Source organism: Schistocerca americana, chromosome 1, assembly GCF_021461395.2.
Source record: "Schistocerca americana isolate TAMUIC-IGC-003095 chromosome 1, iqSchAmer2.1, whole genome shotgun sequence".
Taxonomy (NCBI): domain Eukaryota; kingdom Metazoa; phylum Arthropoda; class Insecta; order Orthoptera; family Acrididae; genus Schistocerca; species Schistocerca americana.
In genome coordinates this window covers 479,332,999-479,350,300 of record NC_060119.1, presented here as the reverse complement: position 1 = coordinate 479,350,300, position 17,302 = coordinate 479,332,999, and the positions used below count along the sequence as shown (strand labels likewise).

At 44.6% G+C, this 17,302-nt stretch overlaps 1 protein-coding gene across 1 annotated transcript in view; it reads left to right on the top strand.

Annotated features, from left to right (window-relative positions):
• Positions 1-17,302, top strand: part of LOC124624054 (beta-1,4-glucuronyltransferase 1-like) — a 165,778-nt gene that overhangs the window by 77,282 nt on the left and 71,194 nt on the right. The window contains exon 3 of the mRNA XM_047149082.1: positions 15,257-15,564. Coding sequence (XP_047005038.1) covers positions 15,257-15,564 — 308 coding nt within the window. The remainder of the gene's footprint in view (positions 1-15,256; positions 15,565-17,302) is intronic.

The following is a 17,302-nucleotide window of genomic DNA, read 5'->3' as shown; positions in this document are numbered from 1 at the left end:
ATGTGTCAATTGGAGACAGATATGGTGATCGAGCATGCGCAGCAACATGTCGACACTCCATAGAGCATGTTGGATTACATCAGCGGTAAGTGGGCGAGAATTATTTGTTGAAAAACACTCCATGAAATGCTGTTCGTGTGTGGCAACACGACAGGTAGAATCAGAAGATTGTACAAATTTCCGATGAGGCTATGTGGGACAACCAAGAGAGCGTTACTGCTGTCATAAGAAATTGCGCCCCAGACCGTAACTCCAGATGTAGGTGTAGCGCGTCTAGCACGTGACAGGTTGGCTGGCCTACTTCTAACCAAAACACGGCCACCACTGGCACTGAGGCATTAGGAAACTCAACAGGCCTCCATGCCTTCCAACGAGCTGTTGCTTGACACTATCGAAGTAGCAAATGGCGGTGGTTTCTGGTCAAAGGAATGCACGCTGCAGGGCATCTGGCTCGGAGCTGTCCTCATAGTAAATGATTTGTAATAGTTTACTGTGTTGCCAACTACTGCTCATATCAGCGCTGCAGATACAGTACGATGCGCCAGAACCATACGCCGAACACGACTGTCTTGCCTGTCGGTAGTGTGACGTGGCCCTCCGGAGACAAGTCTTCTTACAACTTACAACCAACCGTCCAGTCTTCCGACCACCGTTGCCAGCAGCCATGTAGAGTGGCTACATTCTTACCAAGTCTTGCTGCAGTATCGCAGAAGGGTCATACAGTTCCTCATAGCACTGTTGCAGGATCTCGTTCAAACTCAGTGAGGTGCTGTAAATGGCGTCCTTGGCGCCTTAAAGGCATTCTTGGTTGACATAAACTCACCACGTCCAATCTCTAAGACAACTAAACTTCAGGACCGTTACGGCGTGTACTTAAATCAAACTTGTTTTGCATCTTCATAGGGGCGCCACTAATGACTACTCTGAAGCGGTGGCGTGCAATCTGAATAGACATCATCTTCCAGATGTAAAAACACGCTTACCAACTTTCGTTTATGTCCCATGACTCGTTTTTGGTGTTGCGATTTCCTTTCCCCATTTCACTGCAATCACACAGAGCAGCAGGAGTAACTAAATTTACATGGTGTATGTAAGGAAGGATTATACGGCTAGTTTCTTATCCAGAAATCGCGTTTGACTAGTCATTGTTCGTCAGAAGCTCGTATTACGCCTCGTGTTAGGAGTAGAAAAATCTATCAGTATGTGTCGGAATTCAACAACGGCAGCATTTTAATGCATTGAGGCTGCAGTTTATCATTCTGCGATATGACTGCTCCCATCGATCTGAAAATCTTTGAATGTCAGACACATATGGAATCGATCAGTTCGGGAGGGTCGTACACGACGCCGTGCAGGATCGTAGCGACGCCACGTGATTAGCGCTTGTGAGGAAAGGCATATTATTTGCTCCTATATGAAGTATTGTATAGTCATGGCATGTAGCATGAGCTGGAAATGGCCTTCTATGCTGCAAGACAAGCATCCACACGGCCAGTACGAAGACTCCTGGAGTACCACAGACGGTGATCATGGCTATCATTGTTACAGTTTCCCTTGATAATAATAATAACTCCGTGTGGCTCAAGGCCCGGTGCAAGTGATTCAATTCGATGCTACTTCGGTGACTTGTACGTCACTAACCTACACCGGTTATCTAATGGGGAAAGGGGAATCGCAATTACCTGTCATATGGGCAAACTTCTGTCATCGCTGAGAGGAGAAGACCAGGTTGCAACGAAGACTGAAAATCCGTAGTACGAGCGAGATTCGATTCTGCGACCCTTGATGCAGCTGCAAAGAGATCGCGCCAGTAGTGGTGTGACCAACGGCAACGCTGACCAAAAAACTTGCAGATAACAACATAGTCGAAGTCAAGAGAAATCCTGTGAACAAATTGCAATCAGACATAAGGAAAACAATTTAAAACAGTATATTTTTGTTTCCAGATGAGAAAGAGAAACGTAGATTAAAAATGGTGAATCCGTCCATTCCTCCGCTTCGTTTGCAAATTAAATTCCGCAAGAGGGTGAACCGATTATGCCGATTATGAACAATATGTCATGTCCCAATTACTAACTGAACCGGGAATGCAACAAAAAACTGAAAGCAGCATATACTTAATAAAAAGTCATTCAGTGTCGAGAATAATTACGAATTAGCGAATGGTATTAAGCATTTACCATTCCCAGCTGGAGGTTATAAAGAAGAACGTGCTGATATACAAGAAGGTTAGTCAAGGGGAAATAACAGAACGCTTGGAAAATATTAGAACTTGTGTTGTCATTTAATTAGTTTTAGTTTAACGATAAGATTTTCTATCAAAAGAACAGACTCGCAAAGGGCAACGGTTAGTCGGTGTCTTACCTGAGATATTTTTAAGTGAGCTATAAAATAAGTATTTTGAACAAACTCCTCATGTCTGCGAAAAAACCGTGTATCACAGACGTTATGTAGACGACACCATACTACAGTAAAAAGGTGACGAAAGTGAAATGTGCAAGGTAGCAGAAAGAATGGGCGGGGTGTACGAAAAAATTAAGCTCACCGTGCTTTCAGAAAAATGAAAGTAAAATTTGGATTTCTAACGATAAGTACAACTGGTTTTAGACTTCGTCACAAAGTTGGCAACATCGGCAACACTTATTTACAATCTGGTGTCTATAACATCAACTGTAGAGACTGTGACAAGTTTTATATCGGTCAGATGGGAAGGAATTTCGACTCGTTTTAGGGAGCATTATGTATAACCAAAATAAGAGCGCTTTCGGTACACTTTCAGAGAAAAACATTCGAACAGAAACATAGACCATAATATGAAAGTGTTGCATATGACGCCAAAGGGACAATTACTTCTAGGCGCGCAGTCCGGAACCGCGCGACTGCTACGGTCGCAGGTTCGAATCCTGCCTCGGGCATGGATGTGTGTGATGTCCTTAGGTTACTTAGGTTTAAGTAGTTCTATGTTCTAGGGGACTAATGACCACAGCGGTTAAGTCCCATAGTGCTCAGAGCCATTTGAACCATTTTTTTGGACAATTACTGAATCTACTAGAGGAAATGGAGATTTATGTACACAGAAAACGACAACCATTCTGCTAAATGAGCAGAATGCGATTAATCTGAATGCTTATTCTGATGTATTCAGAAACCTACTAGTTTGAACAGCGCCGAGCGACCTACCGGGTTGACGTGCCCCCCGTGTGCGGCGCCGCCAGCGACGACGCGGCTGGGCCTTCCTCAGCAAGTCTTTCTTTTTTTTTATTTTGGCTTTGGGTTACAGGGACCGTACAGCCAAAAACTGTTATAAAGTGCCAAAGAAACCTAAACGCAAAAAAGTAGAATAGCACAAAATTACAAAGTTACCATATAAACACACTCTTACAGTAAAATAAAAGCGCAATTAGACAAACGCCAGAGAGCCGATGACAATGACAATGGAGCCCCTCCGCAAGTTCCGCCACAAGAAACCAAGAACGTCACACAAAGAAGCCACGAGGCGGTGCCATTGAGAGCCCACTCCGGGTCTACTGTCGACTATCGACTTTTTAATTACTAGTTACTGTTTCGTTAATTACCTTACACTTACTGTTACAGTTTAATTGTTTTATCATGCTGAAAGATTTCATTTTATAGATGTGATTTTATTCTTGTACCACTTATACTGGCTTTTACACAATTGCGTACTTTACTTTGCCAGGCTAGGAGCTTCGCCGCGCGGAGTGGCCGCGCAGTTTAGGGCGGCATGTCACGGATTGCGCGGTCCCTCCCGCCGGAGGTTCGAGACCTGCCTCGGGCACGGGTATGTGTGTTGCTCTTAGCATAAGTTAGTTTAAGTAGTGAGTAAGTCTAGGGACCGATGACCTCAGCAGTTTGGTTCCTTAGGAGCTTCACAAAATTACTGTTTGCACTTCTTATGTGGATTTTAAGTATGCATCTAATTCAGCGTGTTGTGTATCACTACGGTCATTTTGCCATTTGATGTATTTTAATTAATGACCAAGCATACTGCATTTTAACCATTACATTTGCAATACTGGTTACTCATGTACCCTAGCTGTAGTGCTCTCTGCTGGTCTCAGTTATTTGTATAAATACCAGATTCATCCTGACCATCACTAGCACATACTATGGACCTACATGTATAATTTGAAGTTGATACCTACATCAGAATGTTTAATTTCTCTTATGCAGCACCAAACCTGTTATAGATTTAGGTTCAGCAAACTGAACTAGTTGGTTACACCCGGTTTTTGTTTGTAACAGATCTAAGGACGGTAATAGTGAAGTGTTAAAGTTTATGTGAACAAGACAGACCTGTAAAATAAAGTGCTACAGGTCCTGTAATTCGCGTAAGTAACGGCCGCTGATTTGCGTGCACTGTGATGGCGCCGGATAGCGACTCAGATGGGTTCCATTGGATTTGCGTCACGGGAATTTGGTCACCGAGACATCAACGTGAGTTCACCAAAATGCTTCTCCAACAACTGTAGCACAGTTTTGGCTCTGAGACACAGACAAATATACTGCTGAATGATGACATCGCTGTCGGGGAAAGCATCAAGTGTGAAGGGACGCAGGTGGTTCGCAGCTGTCAGCATGTCTTTGATTACTACCACATATCCAATGCAGGTGGTTCCTTCGCAGCTGTCAGCAAGTCTTCGATTACTACCACATATCCCATGCAGGTGGTTCCTTCGCAGCTGTCAGCGTGTCTTTGATTACCGCCATATATCCCATGCAGGTGGTTCCTTCGCAGCTGTCAGCGTGTCTTTGATTACCGCCATATATCCCATGCAGGTGGTTCCTTCGCAGCTGTCAGCGTGTCTTCGATTACCGCCATATATCCCATGCAGGTGGTTCCTTCGCAGCTGTCAGCGTGTCTTCGATTACCGCCATATATCCCATGCAGGTGGTTCCTTCGCAGCTGTCAGCGTGTCTTTGATTACCGCCATATATTCCATGCAGGTGGTTCGCAGCTGTCACTGTGCGTTCAATTACAACCACATACCCCACGCAAGAGCGGGAGAATATCTCCTGTAACATAATACTGATCCCACCAGCCTGCACGCTGCTCGTTTCGAGCCGTCGCTCACCTCGGTGACGGCATTAATGGAGACGACCATCGATCTAGTGTATCAAAAATGTGATTCACTCCAAGATCCGACGCGTTTCCATTGATCGACGGTCGAATTGCGATGGTCCCATGCCAACTGCAATCGTAACTGACGATATCGTTGGGTCAACATGTGAAAACGTAGAGTTGTTGAACAATGTACGATGAACTGTGTGCTCCGAAACGCTCGTCCGTGTACCAGCATTGTGCTCTTTCGGCAGAGCTGTCACAGATCACTATCTAGCCTACTTTACAGAACAGACAGTCCTCCGAACCCCACGTTTTGTGAATACCAGTGGACGTCCAACCATTTAGCTCCTAGTGGTAGTTTCACTGTACTTCTACCTCTTTCCGTAGGCACTCACGACAGTGTCATGCCAACAATCGACCAGCTTCCTCGTTTTGGAGATAGTTGTTGACAGGCTTTTTGCATAATAATAATCTGTCCATTGACAAAGTGGCTTATCCCAGTGTATTTCCCCATTGGCATCTATATCTTCACTAGGTTGATCACCTATCCGTTTCTGCGGAGATTAGATATTTTTAATAGCCCATCACGTACCCGTAACGTCACCAGGCGGCTTCCAACGTCGCGATGGGCAGTGGTCATAATATCTTGGCTTATCAGTGAACAAATGCAGAAAGCCCTATGTGAGAAAGTCTGGCAGCACAGTTCAGGAGAGGATCCACAGCATGAACCACACACAGTCACACACGCGCGCGAGCATGCATTATTGAAAGGGCCAAGTAAATAAACTGTCTGCACTATAATATTGAAATAAGGCATAGCTAGAAAAATGTAAAGTCTCCATGTCTATGACATAGCCTGCTCGGAAGAATAATAAACGGGGACCAAGGTTTGGATTTAACGATCTGTGACATCATCTCATCCACGGGAGCTGAATACGTCTAGCGGGAGTCTAAGCCGAGCAGCGTGGCCTAGTGGTAAGACGCATATTCTGTGGGACCGCTGCTCTGTTCTCCATGTTGTCATGCAAATGTAGGTTTCCCACGTTTACCTACATCGCGTATGGCAAACTTCGTCGTGTTTCCTCCAAAAGTGACGCAACATTGTCCTCTGCTGTCTTATTTCCCATTAGTAATTAGTCCATCTTGAAAGGTTCATAGTTCTGGAAGGCCTGGAGAAATTTGTTCCAAACTTGGTACACATTGCTTGTTGGACTTAATAAGACTCCTCTAATACTTCTATTTGTGGAGGTGGGACAGTGGTGACGCGTAAGCCTAATTCCGAGACACCTGTAGCAGTTTCAGTCAAACATAGGACCCATATGACTATCTAGGAAAAAAACACAACTGAACTAGAACACTCCTAGAGAACACTCCTAGTTTTCCTACAGATGGAAGCAAGGATCGAAGTGGTTAAGGGGAGTTTAGTTAGAATAACTATGCAACGCATGGAGAAATTTCAACGAAAATACACGTAAGGTGGTTTATATGAACAATCAAAGCAATAAAATTTATCGAAACCCACCCCTTATGCAACAATAGAGGAAAATTGGAAATTGGCGGTAAGTTCCTATGGGACCAAACTGCTGAGGTCATCGGTTCCTAGGCTTCCACACAACTTAATCTAACTTAAACTAACTTACGCTAAGTGGAACACACATACCCATGCCCGAGGGAGGACTCGAACATCCGACGGGGAGAGTCGCGCGAACCGTATCAAGGCGCCCTAGACCGCGCGGCGTAACAATAGAGCTGTCTCAGAAAAAGGTGTACAACCACTGCAGATTGGATTTCAACTGGCGCATATTGGCGTAAGTAAACGCGATTATAAGGTGGCAAGAAGCTTTTTAAATTTTTTCTCCTGTTTATATACATTTATGGTCTCTATACAGTCTTGTGCGGTAATAAACACTTGCTCGCAGCTCGTGGTCGTGCGGTAGCGTTCTCGCTTCCCACGCCCGGGTTCCCGGGTTCGATTCCCGGCGGGGTCAGGGATTTTCTCTGCCTCGTGATGGCTGGGTGTTGTGTGATGTCCTTAGGTTAGTTAGGTTTAAGTAGTTCTAAGTTCTAGGGGACTGATGACCATAGATGTTAAGTCCCATAGTGCCCAGAGCCATTTTTGAATAAACACTTGTAGCATAAAGATGCAAGCTGAGATCCTTCTTAGTACATAAAGCAAGTTGCGTTATTCATTTTCCGCATGTCTTCAGCATGCATCGGGGCTCGGCTTGGTGATCCTTGACTAAGGATAATGTCGCAGCATGGTAGCCATTGTGCGCACACGGATAAACAGTTCAGCCAGTCCTGCTATCGCTAACAGTTCAGAGCACTCGTTTGGCGAAGCATTTAACGTAGAAGAATTTGAGCGACTGATATCTTCCATAAAAAGAGACAAAAGTTACGCACAAAGTTATACCTAAGATGATGACAAAAAAAAAAAGGTTCAAATGGCTCTGAGCACTATGGGACTTAACATCTATGGTCATCAGTCCTCTAGAACTTAGAACTACTTAAACCTAACTAACCTAAGGACATCACACAACACCCAGTCATCACGAGGCAGAGAAAATCCCTGACCCGCCGGGAATCGAACCCGGGAACCCGGGCGCGGGAAACGAGAACGCTACCGCACGACCACGAGCTGCGGACTAAGATGATGACAAAAAGCCCGAAAGCAACGCCATGTTTTACGGGTTTTCTTCGTAACTATTCGGCGGTACCATGTCATCGGAATATTTGGTAGTCTTGACAGCCTTCTTCGGGGAAAAATTGTCGTCATAATGAAGATAGTAAGTATGACCATCAGATTTTTTTTTTATGTCGCCCGTGTCGTTAGTTGCATATAACATTGAAGTATACTGCCGCGGCTCACGGTCTATAGGGGGTCTGTGTTGGCTGTAGCTGGTTATTTCTGTGAATTATTTAGTGACTGTGCAGTTAAACAAACGCTTATTAAAAATAATTATACCCTCTATTGCGAAATTGCCTGTTACTTCTGAGATTTCAGTTACCAAACGTTTACCAAGAGTTCTGGAAAGAAACAGCGGAAAATAGGAGAAAGTTTGTCGTGAATCTCTAGAACTCATTCAGTTACTCGATACATGAAAAAAAGTATTACATGATCACATAAAATAATACCTCTTGGTGGAGTAATTTATTAGCTCTAGTAAAAGCAAAGCCGTTAGTTGGGGATGGTACAGCCTCACAAATAGTTTAGATTCTAACCTGAATTGTGAATAATGACGCAGGTATCTGTGCACTTAACGTAGTGTCGGGCGTGAAGGAATTTTGAGTGACATCGGTTGTGCTTGCGACTGTATGGTTTATGGGCTCTCAACGGCTAGATTACACACGTCTGTGACATAAAAATTGTTTCAAATTTCTTAAGTGATTTTTATAGTGTTTTCAACGCTGATTTCGGGAAAAATAGCGAAAAATTCCATCACGTACAGTTATTTCACAAACTGCTTGTCTAGTTCAGCTTTTTTGGATATTTCAGTACTCCATTGAGCTTGAATTTTGGGTTTTAGGTTCTCCATAAACTGTTATTTAGCCGTTTTATACTAGATATACGTAAAATAAAGAGTAATTAGGAGAAACCAGCAGTATTTTCATGTCAGTGCCTGTCTGTCGCGCTGCCCCTTCCCCCGCCATCACCAAGCAGTCAGCTTCTGCTATTGTCCTCCAGTTCACAGTACGTCTTCACTCTGTGCTGTTCACGTGTTGTTGTTAGTAGTGCTTGAAAGTAGTGACTGTTTTCTTGTGTTGTGAAGTTGATTCTCTTGAAAAAGCATATTTCGTCTAGTTTGGTATAAAGTTAGGCGATCAAGATAAGCCTTGGGCCCCACACAAAGTTTGTTCAGTGTGTGTTGAAAAACTGAGGCAATGGTTTCAACGTAAAAAGCAGCCCTTATGTTTTGGAATACCAATGATTTGGAGGGAGCCCAAAAATCATAATGATGACTGCTATTTTTGTTCGTGCAACGTATGAGGTTTCAATTTGAAAAAAAAAAAAAAAACGATATTTCTTACCGTAACATTCAATCAGCCATTCGCCCTGTTCCTCATGGACCTGAAGTACCAATACCCTCTCCTCCAGATTCTTTGGATGATATAGATGATAACGAGCCATTGGCTCAGCAAGGTGATAGTGAAGAAGACAGAGATTTCTACGACCCTGGCACAACCGATCCTATTCCATTCTCACAATCTGAACTGAACGATTTAATTAGAGACCTAGGTAGAGGTTTTAGGATCTACATTGAAAGATAAACATATGTTGGTTCCGGGTACATCCTTTTCTTGGTATCTATCGAGGGAAAAGGAGTCTTTATCTTTCTTCTCTCAAGAAGGTGACCTGGTGTTTTGCAGTGATGTTCCTGGACTTACGGCACGTTTCAAAATAGAATTTCCTCGTGATGAGCGGAGACTTTTTATTGATTGTTCAAAAAGAACCCTTAAAGCAGTACTTCTACACAATGGCAGTAAGTATGCTTCTATACCAGTTGGATATTCGGTTCACTTAAGAGAATGTTACGAAAACGTTGAACTGGTTTTAAGCAAACTCTGCTATTCGGACCACAAATGGCCACTATGTGGTGATTTAAAAGTGATTTCAATGCTGCTTGGTCAACAAAGTGGCTATACAAAGTACCCTTGCTTTCTCTGTGAATGGAACAGTAAAGACAGAAAGCAGCATTACATAAAAAAAGCTTAGCCCTTAAGAAAAACCGTACAGGTAGGGGTTAAAAATGTTGAGAGGAGAACCCTTGTGGATCCCAAAAAGGTGTTACTTTCACCACTTCACATTAGGTTGGGGCTGATGAAACAATTAGTTAAGGCATTGCCAAAAGAACGGGAGTGTTTCAGATATCTTTGTGGACAGTTTCCTGGTTTATCCGAGGCAAAGCTAGAAGAAGGAATCTTTGTCGGACCAGACATCAGAAAACTAATGACAGATCCCAACTTTGTGGACAAAATGGAAACAAAAGACACGGCACCATGGACATCTTTTAAATTAGTTGTTTGCGGTTTCCTAGGAAACAAAAGACATCCAAACTACAAAACAATCGTCGCAGACATGCTCGACAACTTTAAGAAGCTGGGCTGTACATGAGCATTAAAGTTCATTTTCTCCACTCACATCTTGACTATTTCCCTGCAAACCTTGGTGATGTAAGTGAAGAGCATGGCGAATGATTCCACCAAGACATCAGAGAAATGGAAAGAAGATATCAAGGAAGATGGAACGTCAACATGATAGCGGACTACTGCTAGATGGTAAAAAGAGATGATCCTCAACGAGTCCACAGCCGGAAAAGCAATAAAAGAAGCTTCGACAGAAAACGAAAGAGTTATTATAAGGACTTATGAGTTTAAAGAGGATTGGAAGTGTACTGGAAATGTAGTTTAGAACATGATTTATAAATAAAATAAAATTTTATAACGTTGAAAAAATGTGATAAATTGCTTAAATTTTGTTATTATACCCAAAAATACTGCCTTTTTTGTGAGAAAACCTGGCGTGATAGAAAAAAATGGATTGAATTTTTGAAATCAGCGCTGAAAAGTACATAAAAGTCAGTTATCAAATTTCAAACAACTTTCAAAAATGCAGACCTGTGTTGTCAGTGCCCGGACAAATATCCTTAAGAAGGGGTGGGCTTAAAATGGCATAAAAAGGAAGAGCAAGTCATACAAGTACACGCTCTCTCCCCAACCTCATTCACTGTCATCCACACAATCACACTAGCTCACATCATTTAAGATAGCACAAAATGATGAGATGTTCCAAAACTGGCAACGAAAACACAATTAATATGTGAGGAAAGCTGAAATTACTACACAGGGAAATGTGACTTGCAGACCACTTAGAAACATCGTGGATGAACCATCCACCCTGATAACACGTTAAAAGTTTCTCCCTAAAAATTTGGGGAACAAGTGGGGCATTTCAGAAAACATTAAAAGCTGTACCACATTCGTTTTATTGTTAGTTGAAACGAAGAGAAAATCTATCGGCAGCGGAGTACTGCCCTCTTGTCTGAATATAAAACATAGTCTGGACTGTGGCGTACCGTGATCTGTACACCACGAACACCACAGATTGGAGGGCCCTCTCAACGGAGCAAGGCGCCATGCGTCAAAGGGCTGTGGCCCACTCGAAGACGAGTAAGGAGGACCTCATCCCATCTGCTTGGCTAGACTGAGGTATGCCTTGGTCGCGGTGTGGACAGCAGCTTATTGTCCGTCTCTTCCAGCGATTCTTCTCATTATTTGAGTCTCTGCCTCAATGGCGAGGTGGTGGCATGTAGGGGAATGGCACACTAAACTATCTGAAGATCGCGACACGCCTTCTTGGGTACTGCATTCGCCATTTCGTTTCCCTTAATACCCATGTACCCCGGTACCCATCAGAAAGACACTTCTATCCCCAACCTTTACACGTGTAGAAGATAGACTTGGATATCCTGGATTACTTTATCTGTTGCGGGGAGTGAACAGCACTCGGGGCGTCGGAATTTAGCGGTCGCAACACATCTCATATGCTCCAGCGCTCCTAACATCGCGTATATTTCGGCATCAAACACATTGAATATTTGATGTAACCGGATCTTGACGATACACTCAGGAAAAAAAAAGAGCAGCCAATGGATTCCCCATGCTTAGGCCCATCCTGAATACAGCTATATAGTTGCGGCGCTCATTTAAAATGTCGTAAAACATTGTATTAAAAACAGATGCAGAAGTGTAGTCTCTCCAGTACCGCACTAAATCTAAAATTACTCTGACCTCTGCAGTAACTAGTGTTCTGAATATACCTAGGAAAACAGATTCGGGAGGTATGATGTCACAAACACTGAGAGGCGTGGTAAATTACCGCATCACGCATGACGTTTTAATTTATTACGTCTTTGCTACTAATTCTATTCACAACAAATTTCGTAGACAGTAGGCACATATACCACTGGCTATACCTGAAAAATTGTATCTTTTACAGCTCATAGTTCTCGAGATGCAATGTCATAAGCGTTAAGCTGCATGAAAATGAAACTTCAGGGTGAAATTCGCTAGACTTACAGGTGAAACATGTGTATAAATACACGTGAAATATGTTTCATGTATGAAATGTATTGACATGTGCGTATACATGCAAAGCCACGGCTAAAAACTCTCCCTAAACCCACGGCACGATTTCAGTCAGATTTGGTGCACATTTTAGTTAGAATCTGAAAAGGAATAATGTAGGAATAAGAACCATCAGGCTCGTCTTTGGGATGTGCGACAACATGGAGAGAGAAGGAAGGACAAGGAGATAGACGACGAGGGGGAAGGAGAAGGAGGAGATGGACAGAGAACGGGAGGGGGACAAGAGCGAGGGGAAAGGAGCAGGAGGACAGAGAAAGAGAAAAGGAGGAGATGTACAGAGGCACCGAGAAGAAGATACAGGCAGAAAGATGGGAGAGGAGGAGATAAACAGACTGAGGGCGACGAGGAAATACGGGGGCTGTTGAAAAAAATTCCGGAACACTAGTAACTTCGCGCCAATGGTGTGTTGGAGCGAAATGCGGTTGGCATTCCTGTACACGTCTGTGTCTAATATATAACTTCCGGATGTTTCAGTGTTATATCTCTGTTAGTTACTGTACAGTGCTGTATTGAGCAGAACGTTGTGTCGCACAGTTTGCGAATTTCGACATGGCAGAGTCAGAGAAGCAACGCGTCTGCATTAAATTTTGCGTGAAACTCATGAAAACCTTTAGAGACACACCAAATGACGCAGGAAGCCTACAGTGATGAGTGCTTAAGCTGTACTCGGTGTTACGAATGGTTCACACATTTTAAAAATGGTCGGACGGATGTTAAACATGACTCTCGTTCACGACGCCCTTCGAGATTTACCGACGATGCTGACGTCAGGAAAGTCAAAGAAACTAAGCGTTCCAGTCTAAGACTGACTGTCCGAGACATTGCGGAGAATATAACATTTCGGGTGATCATCTCATAAAATTCTGAGGCAGTATCTTCGAATGCACTGTGTTGCCGCGAAGTTTGTCCCACCGCTCATGAGTCAAAATCATAAAGACCTTCGCCTCGCAATCTGTGAAGAGCATTTGAATCGCACAAATCAGATCGAGATGTTCCTTAAGAGAATCATAACTGGTGATGAGACGTGGGTCTACGGTATGATATTGAAACCAAGATTCAGTCTTCTTCACGATTTTTGAGAAAGATTCTCCAAGACCAAGAAAAGCTTGTGAGGTCAAGTCAAACGTCAAGGCCATACTGATAGTTTTCTTCGACCTGGAAGGATTAGTTCGTTATGAATTCGTGCCACAGGGACAAACTGTTAATCGATGATACTATCGGACCGTGTTGTGACGCCTGTAAGAAGGAAACGGCCTGAAATGTGGCGAGATAGTTCATGGCTCTTGCATCAGGATTACGCACGGGTCCATTCATCCCTGTTGGTGAGTGACTATTGCACAAAAAAGAAATCACTGTGCTGCCTCTACTCCGTACTTTCCAGACCTCGCCCCTGAGGACTTTTTCTATTTGCATAGTTGAAAACTCCGTTGAAAGAACGAAGATTTGCAACGATAGACGAGATTCAGCAAGAAGCGTATCAAGGTTGCTTCCGTAAGTGGAAAAGGCGTTGAGAGCGGTGTATCAATTACGGAGGAGAATATTTCGAAGGATACCATGCACAATAAGTGAAAGGTAAGCGCAGAAAAATTTTGTGGGGAAATTTCCGGAATTTTTGGAACCGACTTCGTACACAGAGAAAGGGAACAGGAGTAGATGGAAATAAAGAGGGAGAGGAGGAGATGGACACAGAAAGGAAAGGGGAGAAAATGAGCAGGGAGGGAGGGTGGAGGAGATCAACAGAGAGAGGGGAGGAGGAGATGGAATTAGAGGGGTAGGAGGAGAAGGACAGAGGTGGAAGGAGCAGATGGACAGAGGAGAAGGACAGAAGTGGAAGGAGCAGATGGACAGAGGAGAAGGACGGAGGTGGAAGCAGCAGATGAACAGAGGAGGAGGAGCAAATGACAGAGGGGGAGGAGGAACGGGACAGAGAGAGGGGGAGTCAACTGACAAACAAATGGGGAGGAGGAGATGTAATTGGAGAGAGTAGGAGCAGATGAACAGAGGGGGAAGGAGTAGATTCACAGAGGAGGAGGAGCAGATTGACAGGGGGAAGGGGGAGGGGGAGAGGGACAGAGAGAGGGGGCAGAGGAGACGGATAGAGAGAGGATCAGGAGGAGACGGACAGAGAGATGGGCAGGGGGAAATGAACACAGAGAAAGGGAAGTGGGAGATGGACATAGAGAGAGGGAAAGAGGAGGTGGATACAGAGAGAGGCAAAAAGAAGATTACACAGAGAGGGGGAAAGAGCAGGTGGACAGAGGAAGGAAGGAGGAGAAGATGGAGGTTGGAATAAATAAATACCCGGACAATGCCGTGATTCTCATCTACAGTAGTTGGCCTATAATTTTTTTTGCATCTGTCCGACGACGCTTCTTGAAAACGGCAGCGACCTGTGCTTTTTTTCAATCGCTGGGTATTCTGCGTCGCCACAACGACCTACCGATGGGGGCACGTGCGTGTTTTCGCGTACATTCTGTAGAATCTCACAGGTATGCTTTTTCACTGTTCAGCAGTTTTAGCTAATGTCCAGTCCCTCGGTCACTTATTGCAATATCTGTAATTTCGCCGTTCGTGCGATTATTGAAATGATGAAGCGTACTGCAATCATCCACAGTGAAATAATTTCGGAAAACAGAGTTCAGTACATATACCTACTATCTGTGATCTTCCTACACGGTATACCCTGCTTTTCATGTCCTTCAAGTTCCTTGCCAACTGCATGCTTCCTTTGTGGCTCAAAAAAATGGTTCAAATGGCTCTGAGCAATATGGGACTTAACTTCTGAGGTCATCAGTCCCCTAGAACTTAGAACTACTTAAATCTAACTAACCTAAGGACGTCACACACATCCATGCCCGAGCCAGGATTCGAACCTGCAACCGCAGCGGTCGCGCGGTTCCAGACTATAGCGCCTAGAACCGCTCGGCCACTCCGGCCGGCTCTTTCTGGCTCCAAATACTTCACAGACAGCACTACTCCCAAAGACAAGCAAACCAAAATCGTTGCTGTACTGTAGTTTCATCGTAGGTGAGCTTCCACTTACTGTGGCCTACGGAGCATCCACCCAATGACACCGTCGTCGCGGCTGGGGACCAGCTGGAGGAAACAGACTGCGGAGAGGACGACGAGCAGGTGCTGCAGCGGCTGCTGTGGCGCCAGGCGCACCCTGTGGGGGAGCAGCTGTCGTACCCGCAGAACCTGGCCAGGAACACGGCCAGGCTCGCCTGCCCCACGAAGCTCACGCTCTGCCCAGACGTTGACATGCTGCCAGGGCCCAGGATGGACCTCGCGGCTGGGCTAGCGGACCTCTTCAGAAGAGAGCCACCGTGCAAAAAGTACGTCAGCCGATACTGCGTTTCTTTAAAATAACTTTGTTATCAACGTTTCGGTGACATGCCTCTTCTGCAGAAACAAGTAGCAATGTATTCCCAAGCGACGTAGGCTCCAAGTTGTGGGAGGGGACCAGTCGAGGCAGGCCGCACAGAGTATTCATTTTTCGAGTGCGGGCAACTGTCGACAGCATGAACTCTTGGCACGTTGTGTACGAGCCGGTAATTCTGCTCCCCACCACAGATATCTGTCGGTCACAATGTTACTTAAATTGGAGTACGGCGGCCGGCCGTTGTGGCCGAGCAGTTCTAGGCGCTTCAGCCAGGAACCGCGCGACCGCTACGGTCGCAGGTTCGGATCCTGCCTCGGAGATGGATGTGTGTGATGTCCTTAGGTTAGTTACGTTTAAGTAGTTCTAAGTCCTAGGGGAATGATGACCTCAGATGTTAAGTCCCATAGTGCTCAGAGCCATTTGAACCATTTCGGAGTACAACGTGTGGTACACAGATGTGGACTTCCTCTGAATCTGGCTGACATGTTTTAATCAAGCAACGCGAATAACACTCGTTCATCGTTTTCCTGTTGTGATGCCATTTCTCATGGTAGGCCATCACTTAGTGAAATTACAAATAAGCACAACGTCGTCGACTAATTAGGCGACTAACTAAAGGCTCAGTTAGACTGGCAGTACTGTCGCACACTCACTAAACAAAAATAAATAGTCACCCACAGCAGACATAAGGCAACTAGAGTATAACATCGCCTTTAGTCTTGAAAACGGCGAGGAACTGAGTCAGAAAGATTCCTCAGGTATTCCACATCCAGCTCAAAGCACTCACTGATGATTATATCCTGTAGAGCAACCAGATTGCGGGGATGTCAATTCAGACGTTTCATCTGCTGTTCCAAACAATCCCAGAGATTTTCTAAAGAATTTATCGAGGCACTAGCGGTGTGGTAAGGTTCCTGAGTGTTAATTAAACCAGGAACGCCGGCCGGTGTGGCCGAGCGGTTCTAGGTGCTTCAGCCTGGAATCGCGCGACCACTACGGTCGCAGGTTCGAATCCTACTCGGGCATGCATGTGTGTGATGTCCTTAGGTTAGTTAGGTTTAAGTAGTTCTAAGTTCTAGGGGACTGCTGACGTCAGATGTAGAGTCCCCTAGTGCTCAGAGCCACTTGAACCATTTTTTGAAACCAGGAGCATATGGGACAGCTCTGAGAACACGGCGGTTATCTTGGAAGATGGAAGTGTCCACAGAATACCTGCCATGAAATCTAGAAGGAAAGACAACATTTATTTATCAATAATTTTGAAATAAGCATCCCAGTTCACGTTCCATTGAAAGCGAATGGGCAGGCAAAAGTCATGGCATAAAGAACATCCCCCAATACCTTGCAGAACCATCTCTGGCCTGATATAAACTCTGTCACACTGTAGGTTAGGCTCCTCAATGGGCCATCGCACCACCATGAGTCACTTGAAAAGAGGCAACATCGTAACTCGTCAGACCACTCTAGAAACCCGTCATCTAAAGCCCAGTTAGTGTATTGCTTGGCTATAGAAGACGAACGGTTTGACACGCTGCTGAAAGTAATAGCGTTTTTATTTCATGTAGTTTGCTAGGAAAATGCTTGAGTTGCCGCTGCATTCACTGACAGCAGCAATTCCTGTCTGGCTTGTAATCGATTGTCATTGACAAGACCAGACACTCATCTCCAATCCCAGCTGGTTAGGATTTTTT